The sequence below is a fragment of the Ochlerotatus camptorhynchus genome, unplaced genomic scaffold, assembly GCF_037179485.1.
Source record: "Ochlerotatus camptorhynchus isolate MF236.1 unplaced genomic scaffold, CSIRO-AGI_Acam_v1.1 ptg000631l, whole genome shotgun sequence".
In the NCBI taxonomy this organism is placed as follows: domain Eukaryota; kingdom Metazoa; phylum Arthropoda; class Insecta; order Diptera; family Culicidae; genus Ochlerotatus; species Ochlerotatus camptorhynchus.
The window spans coordinates 1,318,757-1,345,330 of NW_027041110.1; the positions used below are offsets into that span (position 1 = coordinate 1,318,757).

A 26,574-nucleotide genomic window follows, 5' to 3' on the forward strand; every position below is an offset into this window, starting at 1 on the left:
TTTGCGCCTCTCGGAAGGTCGACTGTAAATGTTTTAAATGATTGCAAGTCTGTTTGCGCGTGTATTTTTTGCGATTTTGTCGTATTTTTTTTTTAGCTATGTTCCGTAAAATTTTGGTTGTGAAGTTTTCTGTTAAAAAATCGGCTCAAATTATTTAAAAAATCGGAAAAAATCAGTGAAAAATATCCAAAGTCGGTTTTCTGAGGAATCTTATCTGTATATTGGTATCATGTTGAAACAAATCGGTACAAATACCAATATATCGTTATATCTGGCAACGCTGACGAGGAGAGAGGTTGTTGTGATGCATAGCAGAACCCGTTTTTTTGGGTTTATCTGACATTTCATCACTGACCAAACATCGCACGTATTAGAGCATCTTCACCGTCGCAACTATCTATGTTCATTGTGCGAAACCTGTACAAGGCAATATGCTTCTTGCATGGATTTTGGCGCCTGCAATTTGTTTTAATATTTTCACGTTTGTTAAAAGATGCTGTGATCGAGAACAAACTAGTGGTATTTAAGATGTGAAATTTCAAAGATCGTGTGATCTATCTGTATACGTTTATCAAACGTATACTGTGGGCTTACTTTCCCCAATAATAAGCCCTCAAACTAACGTATCACTTATGAAAGGTCCTATAATTCTATGCACATTTATCCAGTCAGTAAGCTTTTACTGGGTTTTTGAATTGTAAAAGATTAAAAATCTGTGGAAAATTAAAAAATGAGAAAATGTACTGCGAACTTATACAGACTCAGTTCTGTTAACATCATTTAATGATATGAAATAAAATTTGTCGGTTTACGGAAATCTGAATTTTTACCGACTTTCAAAACCCCAGTAAAAAAGTACTGACGCCTGTACAATAATCTAAGTGTGCGCATATCTCTTAAGTAAGTGTTCCACTTACAATCCTTTCCCATCACCAGCAGTTGCAAGAACGTGTCCACGACAGTTCTCGACTGTTGGGCCTCAAGGCCGAGATCAACCTCCAATTTTGGTCTATATGGTAACGGACGGAGGTGGTATTAGTCTCATACAATGGTCTAGGACTTGTATGACTTTAAAATTTGTATAACTAAAATACGAAATGCACAATACCTAGCGTCTCTCCGTTTCTAAATGCTTACGCCCTGACCCTGACGACGTGCACCCGAACGAAGTCGCATTCAATTTGTCAACGGCAAAACTGCATCAGTGTAATGTGATGACTTTTGGTCAATTTTACACTCAAAATCAGTATTACAATGTTCTTGAATCAGGGAATAGGGTGCTATCAATAAAGATTAACATGTATGACTATACTTCTTCTTTCCTTTATTTAACGTCGGTCTCTGTTCCGCAATCTATTGCCAATCACCGACGGACATCGATTGCCATCCATTGATGACAATCGAATGTGCAGGAAGGCAGCTTCCACACCTACGTAGGATATCGCACCCATTCACACAACACACATGGGCCGGGACCAACGGCTTTGCTATGACCAGAGATTTTTATGCCTCAGAAAAATCCCACCGACCTCGGCTGAGATTGAACCCAGACCCATTGGGGTGTTAGAAAGCAGTCACGCTTACCACTACACCACCGGCGCCGGAGAGCAGCGCGTGAGGAAATTGATACCGAGAACTATATAAATCCCCGTTGGTCATCGTAGAAAATTGTTCCTACTGATTGTCCCACGTGTGACTGTTTGTTTCCGCCGAGTGTGCTTACTTACTTGTCTATGAGCATAAACGACGCTCCCTAGCAGTTTCCACGTGCCACCACGTCGGTCCATCCGCACCATGCGCAGGATCTGGAAGAACCGTAGGCCACGCAATGCACTCGTAGCAAAGACCTGGCCGGATGTTCCCATCACAAGTACCACTATCGATGCTATTATCGTAACTACATCTGCAAGGAGGGGGGAGGGATGAAAAATAAAGTGACGATCCATTTAATTGGCTGGTTACACAATGGGCTCCAACTACTACGTGGGGACAGTGGTAACGAGGGACTTACCTATAATACAAAAAGGCCGTTTTAAAAATTTCAGCCTCCCTACGGCTCCTTGATATCGTGACCGGCATCCTGATGACCACAGTCTGCAAAAATCAAAAAGGAAACTTAGTGAGTTGAGTATTTACTTTGAAGGCCGGTGATTATGATGCTGATTATTGTAGATATATAACAGTTTTATCAAGGATACTTGACGTGCTGCACAAAGCGCCGACGAAATAGAAAACCACGATAATACTACTGAGCAAATCCACACTATCGATTTTATTTACCTTCCATTTACAATTCCATGGAGCTTAGCATAATTGTTCATTCAATGAACCAATTTTGTGTTCTGAAATTCGTATATTTTGAATATCGCTTTTTGTCAAAATGGCATATTCGATGTTTTCAAATAATCATAATACGAAAATGGGTCATCTAATAAAAAATTATGTCCGACAACTGTCTGACGCATTGAAAAAAATAACAAATTTTGAACCAAAGATGAAAAAAAAAAAAAAACTGGAATAGACTTTAGTACCAAAAACATTATATTTTGTGTTGGATCATCCTTCGTGAGGAGGGTAAAAAGTGGGATCTTTCGATGATAGATGTGTTTATATCAAGAGATCCCAACCATATAGCATGTTGCTTCCTTGGGCAAAGATGATCATGTATTTCATGTAGGCCTTCAAAACTATGGATAGTGTATAACACAATTTAACACCAGATGGCACTAATTTTTAAATAATCATATATCTACTGATCCTGCTCATATGGAGGCTTCTTGTTTTCAACAAAGTTGTTTAGATGGACTAGACCTATTCTAAGGTAAACCCTACTCAGTCTCAGTTCAGTTCAGTTCTGAATTCACTCACCAGGTGCTATTAATTATTAATGTACTTTCACTTAACATCCTTCTTGTAGAGTAATCTAAAATAAAAGGCATTTTTTTTTTTGGATAAAGAGCTGGCAGAACCCTTTAGTATTTGGAATGCAGCACTCAGCCAAGTAGTACATTTCATTCAAAAAGTAATACCTGGCTGGAAAATTATTCTAGTCAGTCCATGTCAGTTGCTTTACATGACTCGACATACTGATAAAGCAATATTAAACCGGGAAATGATCACAATAGATCTAAGAAATGGTGGCAATGATGAATATACCAAATACGGCATAAACAAAAAATAACTCAGCACCTTCACTGGATAGAAGGTTTCTGTCTTCGGCAATGTTGATCAGATGGACTCGACTTTTCTAGGGTAAACAGTTCAGGTCATAATTCACTCACCAGGTGGCGCTAGTCTGTCATTAATTTTTAACTTACTTTAATTCAACATCTTGACTAGATATATGATTATTCTATTTTGGCGCAAAGTTGTTCAGATGAACTAGACTTATTCTAAGGTAAACATTTCTGCTCAAAATGTACTGGCCAGTTGACTGGTTCTCCATTAATTTTCCAATTATTTGCTTTTACTTAACATCTTGACTAGACAGAAGGTTCCCATTTTCAGCAAAGTAATTCATATAGACTAGAACTATTCTATGGTGAATAGTCCTGCTCTGAATTCACTCAACATATGGGTAATGTTAATGGTGAAGCTCTGCAGTTGTCACTTAATAAGGTACGTTATTTTATTGTATGTAAAGCATACTATTCATTGCAGGGCACAGCCATTAGACAGTGGACTGTCCACCTCGTATGACTTGATCAGTATGGCATCTGGTTGTATTCAATTTTCCATTGTATGAAGAGCCGGAGGGTGTACCCGTAAACAGAGATCAATGTTAAAAATGTTCCTAACCGACACAGAACGAGGAGATGTCCCAATGAGTGGGGAGAAGAGCCCACCTTCAATTCAAAAACTGTTGGCAACAGGGAGTTGGCAATTACACTCTCCTCCAATACAAATCACTTCAATCGAATGAATTCATATGTTTATATGTGGAATATAAGAATACAATACAATCTTTTTACATTACCTTCTTTAACTTGCCATTTCCTAAGCTACTTAATTCTGGTCGGAAAAGACAATAACTACACACTTAAGGGGGGAAATACAAGTAACATTTTTTTTTATCGATTTTTTCATATTTTACTTCAATTTTTTTTTTAAATGCTACGAGACGAGGAAGGTATCGCCGATTAACCATAAGTTCCAGAAATCATGTTTTTCCAAATTGGCGGGAAAGACAACTCAAAAAGTTCTCATCCAAATGACTTGACCGTTTTTAACCTAGCGCATCTTAAAGGAAATAGATTTTTACTCGATGTGAACCACTGATATCATGATAAAACTAACAATAAATAATTTTCAGGTCTGCCTAAGCTGGAAAAAAACAGTGAAAAATCAACTTTTTTTTTCAGATATTTTTTTCTTAATTTTTAAATCGTTTTTTGGGTTTTAGAGGTTCGCACAGAACAAAAATCTTTTCTGAATAAGGTCCAATTGATAAAAGTGAGTTTTGTCCATTTTTCAGGTCTCTAGAACGCCCGCCAATTACCAATCCCCACCGGAGGTGACCTCCTTCCGATGTGACCCCAAGGAGCCACAGAGGTCACACACCAATGATAAAAATCTCAAATAAAGAAGAAGATTTAAACAATTTAATGCAAAAAACCCCAAACGTTTGCGTTGTTTCATTTGCTCACAAAAAAAATCCGAAAATCGTCGAGTTTTTGACGTGTTACTTGTATTTCCCCCCTTAAGGGCTATCCACATTAGATCCGTTTGCGTTACGTTGACGTTAATTTGACAGTTAGACAATAGACTTAGCTGTCATTTTACCGCAACGCGTCCTATCCGGATCTAATGTACCTTCTGACCATTATTTCATTTTTACGGATAGTCTTAACTCATTGGAGGCTATTCGTTCAATGAGGTCGATGGAGCACTCCTCGTATGTCCTGGAAAACGATCTAAACTGAGTGCTTTATCTAACTGCTCCTATACTATCACCTTAGCTTGGGTCCCATCTCATAGCTCAATTCCGGGTAATGAGAAAGCGGACTCATTGGCTAAGGTGGGTGCTATGAAAGGCGATATTTTTGAGCGACAAATCGGCTTCAACGAATTTTTCTCCATTGCTCGTCAGCAAGTCCTCATCAGTTGGCAACAAAAATGGAATGATGGTGAATTGGGAAGATGGTAATATTCTATTCTTCCACAGGTGTCGAACAAACCATGGTTCAAAGGGTTGGACATGAGCCGCTACTTTATACGCGTTATATCAAGGCTTATGTCCAATCACTGCTCGTTAGACTCGCACTTCTTTCGAATTGGGCTCTCAGGCAGCAATTCATGTGCGTTTGGCAGTTGTTATCACGATATAGAGCATGTTGTTTGGTCATGTACCTTACACCGTGTTGCCAGATCTGAGTTATCTACATCCCTCAGGACCCGAGGAAAAAAACCCGCGATACCCGTTAGAGATGTCTTGGCGAGCCGAGACCTCGACTATTTGAATTTAATTTATGTTTTTTTAAAACGGATAAATTTGAAGATTTAGCAGCAAGTGTCATCTTGTGCTCTCCCAAGTTGTTAGCTTCCCATCGGTGTACCCCCATGTTTGTCTTTTTCATCAGAGTGTCGCCTAGTTCGAGATCAAGAGCACATTGATCTCCAAACCTTGTGTTCACAATCCCTACCCTGCCATCCATTTGTTACAATTTGTCACCCCTAACCTCGAGATAGCCGCGAGTAATCGGCCCCCGCTTTACTAACGTTAGTTTTAAGTAATTTTGTTATCCAAACAATGAATATCGGCTCCGCAAAGCTACAGCAAATGAGCCTGGAAAAATAAACGAATTATTAAAAAAAAAAGATAATAAAACTAAAAGAAGACGTTTGCCTCTTTTTTTTTCCTTTGGTTTGTTTTTTTCGTCGATCTTGTTTTCCGTGCTGAGCACCAATGCTACCGGCGTGCCAGGAAGGCAGCTCCCACACCTGACCTGGACCCTACCTATCGACCCATCAACTCATGAACCGGGGACCAACGGCTTTACTTCCCATCCGAAGGAAGGCGTGATCAGAGATGTTATGCCTCAGAACATCCCGGTGGCGCCGACTGTGATTGAACCCAGGCCTGCTGGGGTGAGAGGTAATCACGATTACCACTACACCACCGGCGCCGTTCACGTTTGCCTCAACAATCTGACTACGTAGTTTGTTGACAACCCCGCAATATTCAAATACAAAAATCGAATTGATTCACATTCCTGGAACTTGGCTGCTATTTATTGAAACGTAAGCTGCTTTCTTCTGATCAAAAAGTTTTTTATAGAGCAAACATTCCGAGCTAAATGCGGCATGGTTGACGTCCAAGTTCATTTTACGTTCTTTATTTATTTTCAAACAATTAATACATTTCAATACAGTTGACGTACACTCCGACGTTTTGTAACAACACAGCCAACAACGGCTGCACCTAGAGCATCTCTCACAATTTTTGCAATCCAAAGGGTAAGCGTTCAGTTCATAATTCACTCATAAGGTAGCGCTAGTGTGACATTAATTTTTGGTTGGTCAATTTGTTCAGATGGACAAGACCTATTCTAAGGTAAAGAGTTTTGTTCAGAATTCACTCACGAGGTGGTGTGACATTCATTATTCATCGTTTGCCCTAACTTAACATATGAACTAGATAGAAGGTTTCCGTCTTCGGTGAAGTTGTTCAGATGGACAAGACCTATCCTTGGATGAACAACAAGACATTATATGAAGATACGGTTCATATCATTTCTTGTTGTTCATCAATAGCCTAGGATAGGTCAGCCTCTGTTAACGTAGTGACCTAATTTGACAACGTATTATTTTAGGTCCCTGGGCGGTAAAGGTTAATTTTATGTTCACCTTGCAACGTCGGTACACTGACTTGAATACAACTAATTAGGCTACGGCAACGGTTAACTGTCACTGGATTCTGGTTCGTTGTTAAGAAATAACGCGTTGATTGACGGTTTGAAAGATATATTTCACGTTCGGAGTTAGTTTGTAAACTGATTTTATATTGCAATCCTGGTTCGTTTTTATAACATTTCCCTCCTCATGGGTTCATATGGAAGCCTTTGTGGGTTTTAAGCTATTGTACAAATTAAGTTGTTTTTCCACATTCATTTGCCCCCTAATTTAAGCACAGTTATAATCCATTTACATGTGCTCTTTTTCAATTGTCATTTTAATGCACACATCTACTAAACTTGTCTTATTTCCTTTTCTACTAACTTGTATGCAAGTTTTGAGAGTTTGACCGAGTGTGAACTCATTGTTAACTCATGTAACTCAGTCAATATTCATCTTAATTTACTACTACTACACCACTACTACTATTGTGGAGCATATATATGTATATATTTTTTTTTCCTTTGGTTTGTTTTTGCCGTCGATCTTGTTTTCCGTGCTGAGCACCAATGCTACCGACGTGCCAGGAAGGCAGCTCTCACACCTGGACCCTACATATCGACCCATCAACTCATGAACCGGGGACCAACGGCTTTACTTCCCATCCGAAGGAAGGCGCGATCAGAGATGTTATGCCTCAGAACATCCCGGCGGCGCCGACTGGGATTGAACCCAGGCCTGCTGGGGTGAGAGGTAATCACGCTTACCACTACACCACCGGCGCCGTTAGTGGAGCATATATTGTTGCTGTCAACTCAGCAGAATAAAAAAAATTTATTTTCTGCTGCTGCAGTCGCTTGGTAGTAAGGCTAATTAACTATTGATTTTTTAGCATTAATCAATTGATCATTTTAATTCGTTTCAGGTTGAATGACTATTGGGCTGAAACAGCCTCCATATTTTTCATTGGGCATTTTAACTTCAAAATTGGCATAATATTATTTTCCCGTCCTGAAATTATAGCACAATACAACTTGCTATTTTATTCATATGAGTCATTATCTCTGTTCATCAAATTGAGTCAAATAGTAGTGGCATGACACTAAACCCTTCGTTCTTTTGTACGAACCGGTATGTATACCATTCATAAACATAACGTCAACGTCGCTTTCTTCGTTTTGCGTTGCGTAGATTGCCTTGGAACGATCCGTTTCGATTACCAAGTTACGAAAGCCGTTGTCAACTTATCGACCTAGAACTTCTCCGGACTAGAAGAGACACAAACAGAGCCCTTACCGTGGCCGATATCCTACAAGGAAGGACAGATTGTGAGGCTATCCTGAGGCAAATTGACCTGAATGTTCAACCCCGACCGCTTCGTAATAACCTTATGCTAAGACTGCCTCTACGTCGCACAAATTATGGAGCGTACGGTGCGATTTGCGGACTGCAGAGAACATTCAACAGAGTTGCATCTGTTTTCGACTTTCATCTCTCCCGTGATGCGCTTCGTCGAAAGTTTTCTTCTGTTTTTCGTCGGCAGGAGTTAAGATATTGACTATAAGATATACGTTTTTTAATGTTTTTTTTTATGTTATGACCATGCTTGAATGTATTTTTTTTTACCATAGTTGATAAGGTTAAAATCATTGGGGCTTCATCCAGCCTGTTGATGTAAAACAATAATAAACAATAAGAAGAGTTAAACCACCTAATTACAACTAGATACCGCGCTATTCCGGCGAAAATAAAAATGCTACAGACTAGAGTTTCCATTTTCCGGTGGTTTTCACCATCCCGGGATTCGGGAAATATTTATTTAATATCCCGGGAAATCCCAGAAGTCAAAAAAGATAGTAAACTGTTTTAATGTTCGTATGTTTCTAATTTCATTTAACGATGTTCTGAAATGAATGTTTCATCTCCTTAGAAGAATGATTAAAAAAGAAGATTCCTTCAATACTAGGGACACCGGATTTAACGACATATCTTCATTTTGAAAACATTTGAAATTCTGTGAAGGTATTTTTTATCATGCATAGATTTTGAAGACATTTCATGATATGTGAAGTTGTTTCAAGACATGCGGAAGCTGAAGCTGGCATATGAAGATTTTTTTTAAATAAATGAAATTTTTGATTTCATATTTTAAGTTTCTTCCTGAATATGTTGAAAATGAATAATGTAACCAAAATCCGATATTTCAGAATAAAACTTGATCGAATTGAATATTCACAGAACTTTACGGAAATATTCGAGCTGGAGATCTTTTAAATACTTCCTGATCAACGTTCAGTTTTCGGAGAATATCTTCACAATAATACTTGAACAACCTGAAGCCTTGAAAAATATCCAGAGGACTTTATTGAAATCAGCTGGAGATCTTTGAAGTACTTCCTAACCGATCTGCCATCTTGAGAGAGCCTATTGAATGTTTGACCAGTTTAAGATCTTCAGATTTCCTGATCAACCTGAATTAACTCATATCTGACCAACCAGTAATCTTGAGAGACTATCTAGAGACGTTATTTGAATTTTACATACAATTTTGCATACCTTAAGAATAATAATTGATCGACCTGAAGTCTTGAAAAAATATCCAGAGGTCTTTAAATCTCCGACCAGCTGCATATCCTTTAAATACACTCTAATCAAACTTTCGTCTGGGAAGGATGTCTAAAAGACGTCTTTTGAATTTTTGAACACTTGCATATATTGGATGGGGGTATTCCCAATCTTTTGCCTTTTTTCGGCCTGTTTTTCAATTAATTTTTTTTTCAAGGAAAATGAATAGTAATGCGCCTAACTCTTTGGGATTCTTGTTTATTGAACATTAAAGTTTACAAATAATTTTTTTTCGACATAAAAAAAGACATTATTGACGTCACAAAATGGCGACAAACAGACCCCTGTTCGCCGCAAACGCCTGGACGGGCGAAGACTTTTCTCTGGAACGGCTTCATCTGAAACAGATTTCGTGATGAAATAATAATCTGCATAAGATTCTCTGGAGCTTCTCCCGTTGGCAGCAAAAAATCTTGCAAATTAACAAAATGGCGGCCATATGAAAAAACAGGCGATTTTTAGCCCGCTTTTTTGCAACTTTAAGGTACTTCAAACAATGTTAAATGTTAATATTTTTGGCTGACAGTGGGAGAAGCTCCAACGAATTTAATAAGGAACAAAATGCGCAAAGATTCAAGTCAATATCTCTTATAGTTTCTGAGAAAAATCTTCGCCCGATAAAAAAATGTGGTTTCGAGAAAAACGCGTTTAAAGTTTTGACTTTAGTTAAAACCATTTGGGGGTTCTTACCATTAGTCAGCTATGCCTGGACACCGAATTCGCTGATCGGAAATTGGGGATGATTGGGGGGATGAAAGTATATAGTCTAAAGTACAAAAAAACGTGAAAAAAAAAATTTGACGATGTTTATCTGGCTGCGCTTGACGGGGAATATGACGTTTATGTATTCACGGAAACTTGGCTCGATGGGAGGATCAATTCAGTGCAACTGTTTGGTGACTCTTTTACTGTCTACAGATTAGACCGTAATTCATCCAACAGCATTCGTACTCGCGGTGGTGGTGTGCTCATCGCTGTTTCCAACGAATTCGCCTCCTGCGTAATCTCCAACGAACTATTTACTACAATTGAAGCGGTTTGGGTTAAGGTCAGCCTCACTTCGCGGGACATCCTCATTGGAGCGGTGTATATTCCCCCTGAACGTCGACATGACTGCACCACAATGCAGCTTCATCTGGATGCTACCGAATTTGCATCGTCCATGGCTGATATAACGGATGTGCTTCTTCTGCTTGGTGATTTTAATCAGCCTGGGCTTAGCTGGTCACCCTCAGGCCAGGGTTATGCGTTTCCAGATCCGATTGCATCTTCAACTACTCCTGCCAGCCGCTTGCTTGTTGACGGCACGGCTTTTCATGGACTGAGCCAGATAAACCTTGTTCCCAATTTCCAGTCTCGTTTTCTTGACTTGGTTTTTGTTAGCAAAAGTGCACTTCTGGACTGTGTCGTCGTTGAAGCGCCTGATGTCATCGTTCCTCTTGACAATTTCCACCCTGCTTTGGATATATCTATCGCGAACGGATCTCAAATTCGTTTTGATGAAACCATGACTGCCACTCGGCTCAATTTCCGGAAGACCGATTTCCGTTTGCTGAGACGTTCCTTGTCCCGGATCAACTGGAATGTGTTGAATGACCTTGATATCGATACAGCAGCCGCTCGATATAATAGCCTTTTGCGCGACTGTGTTTGTGCTTCAGTACCGAAGTGCCAACCTCCAAGAAAACCACCTTGGTCTAACGCTACTCTCCGCAACCTGAAACGAGTGCGATCTAGAGCTCTCCGTGCTCTCACTCATCGACGATGTATCCTTACCAAGCGAAATTTTTCAATTGCCAGTAATGATTATCGCCACTACAACAAGCTTCTTTACAAGAGGTATGTAATTCGTACTCAACATAATCTGCAATGCCACCCCAAGGGATTCTGGTCGTTTGTGAATACTAAGAGGAAGGAAACTGGACTGCCGTCAAAAATGTTTCTCGGCAATGACGTAGCATTGACAACTGAGGACAAATGCAGCCTATTTGCTAGGCACTTCTTAAGCGTCTTCTCGAATGACTCCCCATCGCAAGCAGAAATTGAGCGAGCCGTCCGTGATGTGCCAACCGACGTCGTAAACATGGATGTTTTTGTCGTAGATGTACAAATGGTTATCTCTGTGATGAGTAAAACCAAATCATCATTTTCACCAGGTCCGAGTGTTATTCCATCTGCAGTCCTAAAAAAATGCTCCGATATCTTAGCTGCTCCGTTGTCCTTGCTCTTCAACCTGTCACTTCGTCAACAGAAATTTCCCGCACTATGGAAACGGTCTACTATGTTCCCTGTTTTCAAGAAAGGAGACAAACGTAATGTGGAAAACTACCGTGGGATTACCTCGCTTGGGGTTGAATCTAAGGTGTTTGAGTCGCTGATAAATGAGAGATTGTTTGCTTCCTGCAAGCATTACATAAGTACATGTCAACATGGTTTCTTTCCTGGCCGCTCCGTGGAAACTAATCTCGTCAGCTTTACGTCGTTCTGTATGGAAAATGTATGCAAGAAACTTCAAGTGGATGTCATCTACACTGATCTTAAAGCTGCGTTTGATAGAGTTGTGCACGACGTTCTGCTAGCAAAGCTTGAAAAAATTGGATGTTCTGTTTCCTTCTGCAGCTGGCTTAGATCGTACCTCGTGCAACGTGAAGTTACTGTATGCATTGGAAACTACTCATCGTACTGTTTCTCGAACAGATCAGGAGTTCCACAGGGTAGCACTTTGGGACCAATGCTCTTCTCTTTATTTGTGAACGATGTAACGTTTATTCTACTACGAGGAGGTAAATTGTTTTTTGCCGATGACTTGAAGATTTATCTAGTCGTTCGAGGCTATGCCGACTGTTTAGAACTACAAAACCTTCTTGAAATCTTTAATGATTGGTGTGAACGTAATTTTATGGTCCTGTGCGTCTCAAAGTGCTGCGTAATTAGTTTCCGTCGAACTAGGACTGCCATTTTGTTTGATTATAACGTTGCTGGAACTGCAGTTCAACGTGTCGATCACGTTAAAGACCTCGGTGTCATGTTGGATGAAAAGCTCACATACACTCGCCACTTCTCAACCACGATCGACAAAGCTAATCGACAGCTTCGATTCATGTTCAAGATATCTAAGGAATTTCGTGATCCTCTGTGTTTTAAAGCCCTTTACTGTTCATTGGTACGCTCACTACTGGAATTCGCGAGTGTAGTCTGGAATCCCTACCAAGCTGTATGGAGTGGACGATTCGAAGCTGTTCAACGCAAATTCGTCAGATACGCACTGCGCTATCTTCCATGGAGTGACCCGCTGAATTTACCACCGTATGCTGACCGCTGTCGTTTACTGGGTTTGGATACTCTTGCTAAGCGACGAAACATATCGCAGGTCGTCTTCGTTGCTAAAGTTTTACTCGCAGAATATGATGTTCCTGAGTTACTGGCCAAAATTAATCTGTATGCTCCTGCCCGAACACTCCGTCCGAGAACCTTGCTACATGAAGTAGTACATGCAACCAACTATGCTGCAAACAGTTCCTTTGTCGCCATGATTCATCAATTCAACGAAGCCTCTGACCTATTTGACTTTGACATCAATGCCTCGATGTTTCGTCATCGTTTGCTGTTAACCAATTTTTAATTTTTAATGAGTGACTACATTTAGATTTAAGTGTTTCATTGAGACTATCAAGTCAGATGGACTATAATAATAATAAATAAATAGATACGTATTTCGACTACAATGTGCAGCTTTCATCAGTGTCATTCCCACTAAAGAACTTATCAAAATCTAACCCCCTTAAGTACTCATCCCCTAGGTAAAAAAAGTCAAGATCATAGGTATAAAAATGAAACTACAATGTGTTGAATCGGAACCTACCTAACTAATAAAAACCAAAGATTCAAGTAAGCTAAAGGAGAAAAATCTCTCTAATAAGGAAAACTCTCTAATAAGGAAAATCCTCAAAGGCTTGGTAGAATTCCAAGAAAGATTTAAAGTTATAAAAGAGTCTCAAATTAAAAAATCCCTGGGTACACGCGATCCCGGGATTTTTAAATTAATTTCCTGGGATTCGGAAATACCGGGAAATGTAACAATGCCTGGATTTTCATCCCGGAACATCCCGGGATAGAAGCTCTACTACAGACAGCGAATCGAATGCGAGCACAACAAACAACGCTGAAAAAACGGCTGACAAACATCAAACCACTGTGTTGGTTTGGGCACTACCTAGAACTTATTTTTGATATCTATATTCCTTAGTGAACCTGATGGTAGATGTCACTCTTTTTTTGCGTGGAAGGCATGATGAGTCAACGTCACATGCTTTGATCAATGCCATTTTTTTATTCTATGGGCCGACTGTGGAAAATGTAAAGCTCACTTTTGATACATAGTATTGCACGTTACAACTCAATTAAAACTCGCCAGTTCCAGCTACGACGTTTGATGTTGATACCACAACTGGCGACACAGGTACACAATTGATACCAAAGGATACAAAATTGGATTTTTGTTCCCTAGGGTTACTGAGAAATGTGAACCTGGTTATCCCTTTCCTGCCGAAGCCATACAATTGTGTAGCTGATGTTTTCTAAATAACTTCTGCGTATTTCCCGTGCATCGAATTGTTCGATTTTAATATGGTTGCCCATCACGATTGATGATAACCAGAGTGGAAAATTTAATGCTCTTATTTGTATTGTCGCTGAGTGTAGGAAACAATCTAGTGAGCAGTATTGCTCAAGATTGATATTATTAAAAATAAATATTTAATTAAAATATAAATATTTACATATTATTAAAAATAAATATTTTATTAAAATATAAATATTTATATATACAAACAAATTTAAATAAAAACAATTTCGTAAATTTAGGTTAAAACTGAACAATTTTTTTCTTTTTTTATTATAATAATAAAAAAAAATGATTTGCCTGATAAAAAGGATTGCCTGAAGGGGTTAATCATAAAGATTTAACGCATTATTCATTATTATATTTAATAGAATTTAACTATTTCCAAAAGCTTCAAAAACTTTTGTGCATCATACACTAAAATATAAAAAAGATAAGCTAATTAAGTAATTGGGTTCATACCCCACTTATATAGGTTATAATCCTTTTATTTTTAATTAAAAAAATTTCTAATAATATTTTTCTTATTATATTAATTTCAGGTTCTTTTGCAGTTTGACTGCTTCAAATCCGCATTCCTGTGTAAAAGTTTTAGATAACTAGCTTGAGACATTCTTTGATTCTAGTAAATTAAATTTATTAGCTGGGGATTTTGATATTAATTGGCGTGACAACTATAATTCGAATAATTTGAAACGGTTAACTCAATTTTTTTTTCAATTTAAAAAAAAAAAGGTTGATGAATGGACGCGAATTTCCAGGCACAGTAGAACTTTTATTGACCACGTTTACTTTAATTTTTATTCTATTTGATCTGTTACGGATACTGATTTGCAAATAGCCGAGCATGCCCAAGTAACATTTTAAGTTTTATGAAGTAATACAAAGCTACTATAAAACAACATTGATGCATCCGCCAAAACCTCATTAAGACTAGAATCTGTCTAGTTGGCCCATCCTGGAGAAGGTTCTGAAGGGTATATTTTCGAAGCTCTTCAAGATTGATTTACTGCAAAAAGGTTGTATAGCGAACGTATTGAGAACCATTTGAAACCCGTATTTAAGCTACAATAAAAGCTATTTGGCAACACTAAAAACCTTTTTCAAGCCATTTTTCCAAGCCGCTTGCTGAGTCCACTAGAAAAATCATCAATCAAGATAGAAAAGGATTCAAAAATACCATCCGATCATATCAATATAAATGAAATATAAACTGATCATATAAAAAGCCTATTAAATATCCAAAATTATTAAAATTGTTCTCATAAAGAGGCCAAGTTAAAGGTGCCATATTAAATCTTGTGTGGAATGTACTTGAAAACATCGAAAAAAATAAGTCCGCCCTCGGAAAACGTTGATCGAACTTATTATTTTTAATCGAGAAGAAAAATTAATTATTCTTCAGATTGATCATTAAACTCAGCCGACGTATGTTTTATGATTATCGTATTTCAAATGTCTGCTCATTCCTAAATTGACCAAAATAAAGTTATATCCATGAAAATACACATTGAAAACGAAGTTTGTAAAAATCAAACTAAATAATTGTAATATGGCGGTGGCTTAAAAGTTGATTCGCGTGGGCCATTTGTGAAAAAGTTGTTTTGCTTTAATGAAATCCCTAACAAACTCATAAGGTTTTAAAATAGCTTTTATCAAGAAAACTTCCTGACTGAATTGTATTTATCTTAAGCCATTTTGCTTGATCTAATCCCGTTCAGACTTATGGCTGCATTTATAGAGGCAAAGTTGCCTACAAAAAGTTAAACGTCAAAGTTTGTTTATCTTTCGATAGTTGCGTTGTTCGATCATTGCAACGAGGTTTTACTTCAGCGTTCCTCCAGGGGATTTTCTCCCGCTGAATTGAAAGCAGTTACTAAGGAAGTGTGCGGAACTGTTTTGCAACAATTCGCATATATTGCAACAACAACAGCTGGAAGCTCAATCGCTCCCGTAAAATATCCCCTTCTTCCGGATGATTCCCGAAGTGCACCATCAAACGATGCAAATGAAATTAAGTACGTTTGAATGAAATTTCGAACCGTTGAATAAAATTACTGCTACAATTCAGCAGCTACTTGGCATCCATTCTGATTTATGGAACAATCCATTTAGTTTAAATACAGCATTTCAAAGTGTAAAACATTTCTGGTTAGTAACTCAGCTTATTACTGTTTTAAAAACCTTTTAAAGTCGGTCGAGAAAGTTGTTTAAAAATAAATTTAAAGCAGCTCTCAATACCTCTGTTCTGTAAATCAATCATAAACTTCCCAAGTAAAATTTTAAGTTTTATGAAATACTACTATAAAACAATATTCATAAAACCCTGGTCAAAACTGATTTTCCATTGATGCATCCACCAAAACCTCATTGATGCTAGAATCTGTCTAGTTGGCCGACTCTTGAAAAGGTTCTGAAGGGTATATTTTCGAAGCTCTTCAAGATTGATTTACGGCAAAAGGTTTGTACGATCAACGCATTGAGATCTATTTCAAACCCGTATTTAAGCTTCGATTAAAGCTATTTGGCAACAATTAAAACCATTATCCAAACCATTTACCCTAGCTGCTTGCTAAGTTTACTAGAAAAACAACAATCAAGATACAAAAGGATTCATAAATACCAACCGATCTTATCAAAATAATTAAAATAAAAACTGGTCTTAATAAAATCCTGCCGAATTTCAAAAATTATATTATAGTTCTCATGAAATGGCCTAGTTTTAGGTGTCCCATAAAATTTGATGTGAAATGTACGTGAAAACATCGAAAAACTTGAGTCCGCCCACGGAAAACATCGATTTTACTAATTATTTAACATTAATAAAAGCAGATCGATCATTAAGCTTAGCCAAGATTTTTATTTATCATGATTTTTGAATTCTAAATATTTTTTCATTGCTAAATTAACTAAAATAAAGTTAGAAATTAAGATTGAAAATCGAAGATTGTAAAAAACAAACAAAATAATTTTAATATGGCGGAGACATAAAAGTTGATTTTCATGGGTCATTTGTGAAAACGTTATTTTGCTTTCAAGAAATCCTTAACAAAATCATAAGGTTTTTAAATGGCGTTTATGAAGAAAACTTGTAGACTGAATTGTATTTATCTAAAGGCATTTTGCTTGATCCTAATCCGTTCAGATTTATGGCAGCATTTATGGCGGCAATGTTGCCTACAAAATGTTAAACGTCAAAGTTTGTTTATCTTTCGATAGTTGCGCTGTGCGATTCAGCGTTCTTCCAGGCGGTTCTCTCCCGATGGCTTGGAAGCAGTTACTCAGAAAGTGTTCACAACATATCGCATTTCGCACAGCTATAACCTCGATCATTCCCGAAAAGATCCCTTTCTTCCGGATGGTTCTGGAAGTGCACCATCAAACGATGAAGGAATGTAGGTTGAATGAATTTTTTCAAGTGATGATCCTTTCACTGACTAAAATCGCAGCTATGGATCGAAAACCAACTAGTGTCCGCTAACTGACAGTTTTAGTGGTTTGCTGTCGGTGCTGACGCAAGTTATTCCGATCTTCCTCTATTCGCAAGGTCTGGAGAAGGCTGGTCTGTTTTCAGACTGTTTTGACAATGTTTTATGAATTTGAGGACCACGCTCACTTCACTCTTCTCCACCAGATGCTCAGTCGTTGATGGTACCCGTTCCGCCGGACGTGCTGGTTCTTGTAAAAAACTAAATTTTACTGAAATCGACTTCCCTTCGGTCGTTAGCATCGCTTGAATTTCTCCTCCAACTTCTTTTATCCTTCGAGATATCCTTGTCATAAATTTGGTTTTTATTCACTATGAGGATCCATCCTTAAAGTTCAATTTGTAAATAGCGGTGATTTTATGATACACTTTTAAAAGCCTAAAAGGCAACAATATATGCATTTCACTTTCATTTAAAACCGAATGGCTTAATGATTGCTTTTATAATGATAGAACAGGTTTATAGAGTATTTTATCAAGACATTAATAAAAAAATGCTAATGAAGTTTATGATTGATTTTTAGAACAGTTTTATGGTGGGATTGAGAACTACTTTAAATTTAATTTTAAAACAAAACAGTTTTTGACTTCTCGCCAGACTGTAAAAGGTTTTTAAAACAGAAAAAAAGGTGAACTACTAAGCAGTAACGTTTAACACTGTGAAATGCTGTATTTAAACTAAATTGATTATTTATTCTTATTATAAAACCATCATAAATCAGAGTGGATGCCAAATGATTGCAGAATTGTTACTTGGGTGAGACCTAAAAAAATAATGTATTCGATAAAATTAATCATAACAATGACTTAATAAAATTGAAGTGCTGAAGGACATATTCGAAACAGGCTGTTTCGAATCTAGTTGAGAGAAGCATGGGTTTTTCATTCACGGCCGGTTATTTAGATGAATCTACAGCTGTTCTAACTAACGCTTTGAAACCGTGTACCAATCAATCAGTTGGGCACAAGTTTGTTGCTTTGAGATGCTTGAACAGCTGGTACAATTTGGATCATTTGCGCCTTAAACGTAAAATGGACAATGGTACAACAAATATTGCAGATCAAATAGTGATAATCATCGGAATAGGCGCACAATCGTGCGTAATAAATACGCACAATCGATAAAAAAAAATTGGTTTTGAATATGTCCAGAGGAATATTGATCAGCATCATAACTACAGCAAAGAGATCTTGATAAGATGTTCATTCTTCTTCTTCTTCTTCTTCTTCTTCTTCGCATTTCAAGCTTATTGCATATCGCATATTAGCTTATTGCGTGCCCTCAACTTAGTGTTTTAGATGCACTTCCACAGTTATTAATTGAGAGCTTTCGATGCCTGTACCATTTTTGCATTGATATAATTGTGTAGCAAGTCCAATCATACTTCTATGCCCAGGGAAGTCGAGAAATTTTCCAACCCGAAAAATTTCTAGACCGGACCGGGAATCGAACCCAGCCACCTCCAGCATGGTCTCGCTCTGTAGCTGCGCCTTTACCGACTGAGCTAAGGGAGGCCTAGTAAAACTGGTTACAAGAAAATCCTTGGAAGAGAACTTGTCAACATTTCTTAACAAATCAAGCTGAACAATGTATTAGGTCCTAAGTAACAATGACAGATTCTCTTCTTAGATTTTCTCTTTACATACTCATGGCCATGTTGAGACATTCCTAGCTATTTTCAGCACACAGATCGACGAAAGAAGCTATTATCTAGCTTCTAATACGACAAACACGTCAAGAAACGGTTTTGCACCCAAGGTATTAACGAAAGAGAAAGTCCACGAAGAGAACCGATCAATGTTACTTAGGACCTAATGCAATGTTCAGCTTGAAATGTTTCCATGTTGAGCTCAAATGAAAGGTTTTGTGCCTTAATTAAATGCCTCGGTTATGTTGTCGTGAATATTGATTTATCTCTAATAACTCTCTATCACTTCATCCACGTTCCTTTTCATAAAACGACAATCAACCACCGCATGGAGACGCGTGGTGCTCCACACAGTACCAACACCTTAGCGAATGCACGGTCGATACATAAATCACGCATTCACACTCACCTTTGCTATCTAAATAATTCACTAAAATCAAATTACTTCATCAACCAGAAACTTTTGTTTACCGTCCGTAGTCGTGGTGAAATTTATTAACATTGTGTAAACACAGGAAATGCTCGCATGACGTGGATTATTACTGTTTGTCTACACTACGCGATAGAGTACGCTAGAACCATACAGTGTCGCCATCGGTCAGTCATGTTTATCATGCACAAACCTTGGCATGACCTACTAACTGCTCCAGCACACGGTTACTCATTCCATTCAGTGTCGGGTTGGGGCGTGGCATGCCAGTTAGATGTTTATTTCACCGGCCTAACCGCAGGTGAGCTTTAATTGATTGTTCCATATCCGACCTGAAGCCACGCGATAATTCCAGAGGGCTATTCACTGAAACTAGAAAACCGTATGCCTGGAAGTAGCTTCATGACGTGGTGGTTAAGGTGTTTAAGTTTAGAGTGAAACGACCGGGGCAACACCGAAACTGGGATGATCTATTCCCATGCTGCACCGATAGCCGCACACGCAATCAGCCCGTAGGAACAGTAAATTTAATCTATCGACATTGACGTTTGGTCTCCATCAGGAGTGCCAAGTGAACGGGCAAGGTCGGCAAGAGTGCTTAACGCGTCCCAGTGGACATCGAACGACGGTGACGATGACGGTCGTCAGTTCAATTCATTTCGCACAATTTGCCAATCACCAATCAATCAACTTGATATGTTGACTCTCACGTCGTCGGGGGTTTGTGGTTCCGTGATGGCATCACTGGATGCATTCCTCGAGAAAGGTATTCACTTGATGGCATGCGACAGGAGCTTTCAAATGATGTTTTATGGTACTTTAGGTTAGTGTTTCTTCCTTAATAGATTCCCTTAAACAGTAGCATTTTCCATGAAAATCTTGAAAGCAACCCCAACTCAACCGTAAGCCACAGCTCTACAGTTAGCAAGTTAAACATCATAATCCACTTGTCTTGCGTACACAACAAAAGTACCTCCCGATAATTGCATTGTTTGATCCGTTATAGGCTATTGATTGAAGCTCAAACGATTTATGATTCATCCATCGGTTGCCCGGTTGCACAGTAAAAAATAAATTTTAATATTACATCCAAGACGACGCACTTCAATCATATCGAAAATCTCATGTAATTTGTATGGCCATAACAATAAACAAATGCAGTGAGAGCAGCGTAATTTCAGTTCAGGCACTGTATTAATGATAATTTTTCCGTTTTGGCAAGTAAAATTACACCATATTTTCGACACGGTTGAAGTGCACCCACATTGATTTGATATGAAATTTATTTTTTACTGTGTGCTTGACGGAAACCGAAGCTATAAATGACGACAATTTTCTAGCTCAATTACGATAGATTCGGTTCCACCCCTATTCGCTCGTATGTCTTTGTTTGCAGCACATGCTTATATACGTAAACATATAGGTTTATGAAAAAAGATACTCACCGCAGGAAGAACTCGATTGAAAACCATATGACTACGATAATTTCCATGACGAATAAGATGGCGATTGCTTGTTCCTCGTATTCCTGAATAGTTGAGAAGACACTTAAGGCCAAACATGTGAACACCATGAAGAATCTGTTGAATAGAACGAAAAAAAAAGCGAACGAAGAAGAAGAAAACGGGTTAGAGTAATGCTCGTAATACAGGAAATTAGTATATATTCTTTGCTTCTTGGCAAGTTCCTTCCGTGAGTGGAAGGATTGATAGTAAAAGTGGACAGGGAGCTCCATGAGTTTGCGACCTTGACCAAAGCAATTTGCGAGCGATGTCGGGTTGGTCGTCGTGAAAGTGTGATTAGAAGTTGGTGTATTGGACACTACAGTCATCGTCGTCGTCATCGTGGTCATCAGCTGTAATGGCGAGGCGAGTGCGATGTCAGCTTTTCGTTGAAGTGAGTTGGTTCTTTGTGCTGCGAGGATAGGCAGGATATTTATTTCCCTTTGTTCTGTATGCGAAAAGCAATGTATAGCACTGATATCGGAAATTATTGCGAGTCTTTATTGTGTGAGGAAGTTGACTGTCCCACTCGGAATCGATAAGGCGATTATTTAATTAGGAGGGTTGAATGGTATCAAACTGAATCGATATGAGATGCGTTATCATGTCAAAGTGCTCTAGGACACTAAGAGAAATCGGTTCGCCAACAAATGCCCGAATAAATATTTTCAGCTTTGAAAGTTTCTGGAAATATTCTTAGATACATTTTAGAACTGAGGAAATTTTCGGAACTACCTAACTCAATGTTAGAAACAATCATTATTGTGGGGACCTGTCAATTTTGGAAAACATGCTTTTGTATATAGAAACTAACAAATGATCCATATTAATTGAAAATTGCTCCTTTAAAAACACCCAAATGATCCATAGAATTCCGGTGAAAGTTCTTTTCATATAATGCGTTTATTTTTTCCAGGCTCATTTGCCGTAGCTTTGCAGAGCTGATATTCATTATTTAGATTACAAAATCACTTAAAACTGACGTTAGTAAAGCTTAGGTCGATTACTCGCGGCTATCTCGAGGTTAGGGGTAACAAATTGTAACAAATTGATGGCAGGGTAGGGATTGAGAACTCAAAGTTTGGAGAGCAATGTGCTCTTGATCTCACACTAAGCGACATACTGATGAAAAAGACAGACATGGGGGTACACCGATGGGGAGCTAACAACTTGGGAGAACATAAGATGACACTATCTACCAAATCCTCAGATCTATCCGTTTTAAAAACACATAAATAAAATTCCAATAGTCGAGATTTCGGTTCACCAAGATGTCTCTAAGGTTGTTTTCCTCGGGCCGTGAGGGATGTGGATAACACGGATCTAGCAACACAATGGAGGGTGCATGACCAAAGCACGTGGTCCATCTTCGAATCTAACGAGCAGTTATTGGACATGAGCCTCGACATGACACGAAAAAAGTCACGGCTCTTGTCCAAACCTTTGAACCACGGCTTCTTCGACACCTGTGGGAGAATAGAATGTAACCATCTTCCCAGATTTCTCTCATTCCATTTTTTATTTTTATTTTATTTGTTTTTCTTCATCGGACTTAACGTGCCTAAATGAAGCCTGATGGGGAAAAGCCTAGAAAAGGCGTAAACACTCCATATCTTTTCGAAATACATGAATCACAATAATACAATATAATTACAACGAACATTAATCAAGTCTATAGCATAAAAAAAAGTTATCCTCCTATGGCATAGAGCTGTCCGTGAAACAAGTAGAAGTCCTCGTCATGCAGTTGAACCGGAAACAAAAAATAAACAGGTAGCATAATCTTTCACGTGTACATTAAATGGACAGCTACTCACCTTCTCAGGAGTCTGCGTTGAAAACGGTTACGAAAGGTTTCCGCTGCACAGTTAAAGTCGAAAAACTCGTAATACTCGTTGAAACTCCCAGACATGAACCGTATTGGGTCATGCAAGCTGTAGTTTGCAGCACGAGGTCCAAGATGCAGGAAACTCCTCGACCGAAGAACTCGTTCGGGTGCGTAGATTTCGAATTCAGCCAAGATTTCTGGAGAGTCGATATCACCAATAAGTACTTTCGCTGCGAACACGGCCTGACTAATCGTCCGCCTATGTTCTAGTGTTCCAAGACCCAGGAGTTAACAACGATCTTCGTACGGCGGAAGGTTCACAGGGTCATTCCAAGGAAGGTGACGAAAGGCATACCGAACAAATTTCCTTTGAAAAGATTCAATCCTCTCTATCAAAATTGCTTGATACGGGCACCATACTACCAAGCTGAATTCCAAGATCGGTCGCACTAGAGAGCAGTATAGAGCTTTCAGACAGGCAGGATCGCGAAACTCGTCAGCAATCTTGAAAATGAACCCGAGTTGCCTGTTAGCTTTCGCAACGATGCCCGAGTAATGCAGTTTGAATGTTAAGGCGCAGTCCAGCGTGATTCCTAGGTCACGAACATTGTCCACACGTTGCAGAAGTTAGTGATTTATCGTATAGTTGAATGCCACTGGTTTCAGCTTGTGATGAAATGAGATAATATTACATTTTTGTACATTCAACGTGAGATAGTTTCTTGAGCACCACTCTTCGAAAGTATCGATTAGGTACTGAAGCCGCAAGCAATCGGCGAAGCTACGAACAATAACATAGATCTTCAAATCATCCGCGTAGAACGATCGGCAACCAGTTGGGAGGATCAGTCCGGCCTCATTCACAAAAATCGAGAATAGCAATGGTCCCAAGTTGCTACCTTGAGGAACTACCGGAGCTGTTTGTAAAATAGTCCGATTGCTCTGATCCGATTCTAACACAAAGTTCCCGATTGGTCAGATAGGACTTGAAACAACGAGTAAGCCCGAGGATACACCGAGTTTTTCAAGTTTAGCTAGCAGTATGGAGTGGTCAACCCGGTCGAATGCAGCCTTAAGATCTGTATATACAACGTCCACCTGCGCTCCAGCTTCCATACTCCGAAGACATAAAGAAATGAACGGAGCTAGATTTGTTGAAACTGATCTTTTGGGATAAAAACCGTATTGGTCAGGAGAAATATAATTTCTGCAGCTAGAGAATAATGCGTCGTTGATGATGATTTCGAAAACTTTGGAGCAGGCACTGAGTGATGTGATCACTCGGTAATTTTCGACGTTTCTCTTGTCTCCTTTCTTGTAGATCGAGAACATGAATGACGATTTCCAACGCGTAGGGAACTTCCCCTGCGGTGTTGTACGCTCTGAACAGCATCGCAAAAAAAAAATAAAAATGTACCGTAAGATTTAATAAAGAGAAACCAATCGTTGAGATATTGTCAAAAGCCTAACACTGCTTCTTGACACCAAACTCGGCCTACGGATTCTAAACTGAGCCTAACGCATTGAAATGCTATTAAAACGCCAATGAATTCACTTCGGCCTACTGGATGAAGATAAAAATCGATTCGGTCGGAGCGCTTCTTTTGTTTTTGGGAATAATGGGTGCAAACCTTCATATCACGCGTTCTCATTGACATCGTTCCGTAGCTTATTAACTAAAGTATCGTACCAAATGCATAACTGCTGGTTAACTCTGAAATCATGGATTTATTATCTCGATAGGCCCAAAATGGGCGATTAGGCCGAAGTAGTTCTCTACCCTAATTGAAAAGAATTCCGTAAAGGCGATTCGACGATCAAAAATATCGCCTTCCATAGCGCCCATTTTAGCCAACGAGTCCACTTTCTGGTTACCCGGAATAGAGCAATGAGATGGGACCCTGACTTAAGTGATGGTATAGGAGCAGTTAGATAACGTACTCAATTTGGCTCGGATTTCAGTCAGGAAATACGAGGAGTACTTCATCAGCCTCATAGAACGAATAGCCTCCAATGAGCTAAGACTATCCATAAATAAATAAATAAATGGTCAGAAGGTAGTGGGGCAATTTGCAAATCCAGTGGAAGCGTTTTTAGTTGACCCATCTGTGAAAAAAAAACTCCTATTGTTACTGACATGGTGGTACTTGTTTGCAAAAAAATAAGGGGACAACCATCGACCGATGGTGATCTGGTATTCCAAGGATTTCTTGCACCATGGTCAGATCAAAATTTACAGAGGAACTATAAAAGCCTTGAAGGCAAACACTAGAGGAATAGGAAGAAGAAGGGCCAATCTCCAGCGTCATGTACTCGTAATAGAGACTCATGAATCTTGTTTGAGGATTTCTGTCGAGCAGCTTCTCAAAGTTTTCTATTACCAATGGGTTCATTACTTCACGACGGATAAGCAACCGGAAGGACAGTTCCGCGAAACGATCTGTCGGTGGGAGAACACCCGCGAGTACTTTGAGGATCATCGCATACAGCATTTAAAAAATATAGGCATTAGACCTGTTCATTTTAAACGAAATGTTCGGAATGTAACGGGTCAACCGTGATTACTGTTTGTCATGTTAATTTGAACTTTTGTGCAAATTTTCAGCAAAATCGGTGTTGATTTAGAGGTGCTTCTAGTTAATTTTATGTTTTCAAGGTAATTTACGGCTTATAATATTTGTATCTCGAGACTGAAACAACGAAAGCTGCTGTAACAAGCTTATGTTTTTTTTTTAAATTGTGAAATGTGTTTGGACTGGTCTCACCATGTTAATTTGATCCTCCAATCCATAGGTAATTTTGATTTTCTCTAAGCCTTGCATCTCATTTCGTGATGCACCTTTGTCGTAATACTTCCTTTAACGAACACAAATTGTCTCGCATTGCCATGGTCTCCTGGGAGGAGGTTCGCGTCTAGTGCTTTCCCCAGGAACAGTTCGCGACCACCAACTGCCACCCGTCCAGTCTTGGGCGTATCCAGCGAGGCATCTTTCATATTGCTCGCAATCTCCAACACCGACGAGAGACCAGCAGCCGAGCACTTTTGCAAGCGACAAACTTGCTGATTCACGGTAACGTCGGCCACCGAATCACCACAAAAACTCGCGACGAACACATTATCAACACGTTCGCGGGCTAATTCACCAACCGGACCGATCTCTCAATAGAACTACACGCCGAAAGTGTAGCATCTGAACTCGGCGAACCGGCGAGATGGACCAGCCATGGTCTTAGCCTGTCTGAAAAGACAAATCCAAAGAAAAAAAAAAAAAAAAACTCGGCGAACCGAGCTCCCAGGAGGCATTGAAAATCCGAAGCAGAACAATGGAACTGAATCTGCGTTGTATATTTTGGAGGTTAGATTCAAGTCCAACCGAACCACTCAAGGCAAATACAGGCAAAACACGATATATCACTAAATGATAACTTTATGAACACTTAAAACTAAATTTCAGCACACAAATTAACAAATTTAAAGCCAAAATGTGTTTAATTCGCTTACGAAAAATACGCAGCAATTGAAAAACACGTCACCTTCCAAGCGCAGCCTACTGCGATCAACAATAACTTCACTTTTTGATCCTAATCTAAAAAACTG

At 38.9% G+C, this 26,574-nt stretch overlaps 1 protein-coding gene across 10 annotated transcripts in view; it reads right to left on the bottom strand.

The window, feature by feature from the left end:
- Positions 1 to 26,574, bottom strand: part of KCNQ (KCNQ potassium channel) — a 462,308-nt gene that overhangs the window by 353,027 nt on the left and 82,707 nt on the right. For all 10 annotated transcript variants that reach the window (XM_065237553.1, XM_065237551.1, XM_065237548.1 and 7 more), the window contains 3 exons: positions 21,092 to 21,226; positions 2,012 to 2,094; positions 1,728 to 1,903 (listed from right to left, as the gene is read on the bottom strand). In XM_065237553.1, the coding sequence (XP_065093625.1) occupies positions 1,728 to 1,903; positions 2,012 to 2,094; positions 21,092 to 21,226 (394 nt within the window). The remainder of the gene's footprint in view (positions 1 to 1,727; positions 1,904 to 2,011; positions 2,095 to 21,091; positions 21,227 to 26,574) is intronic.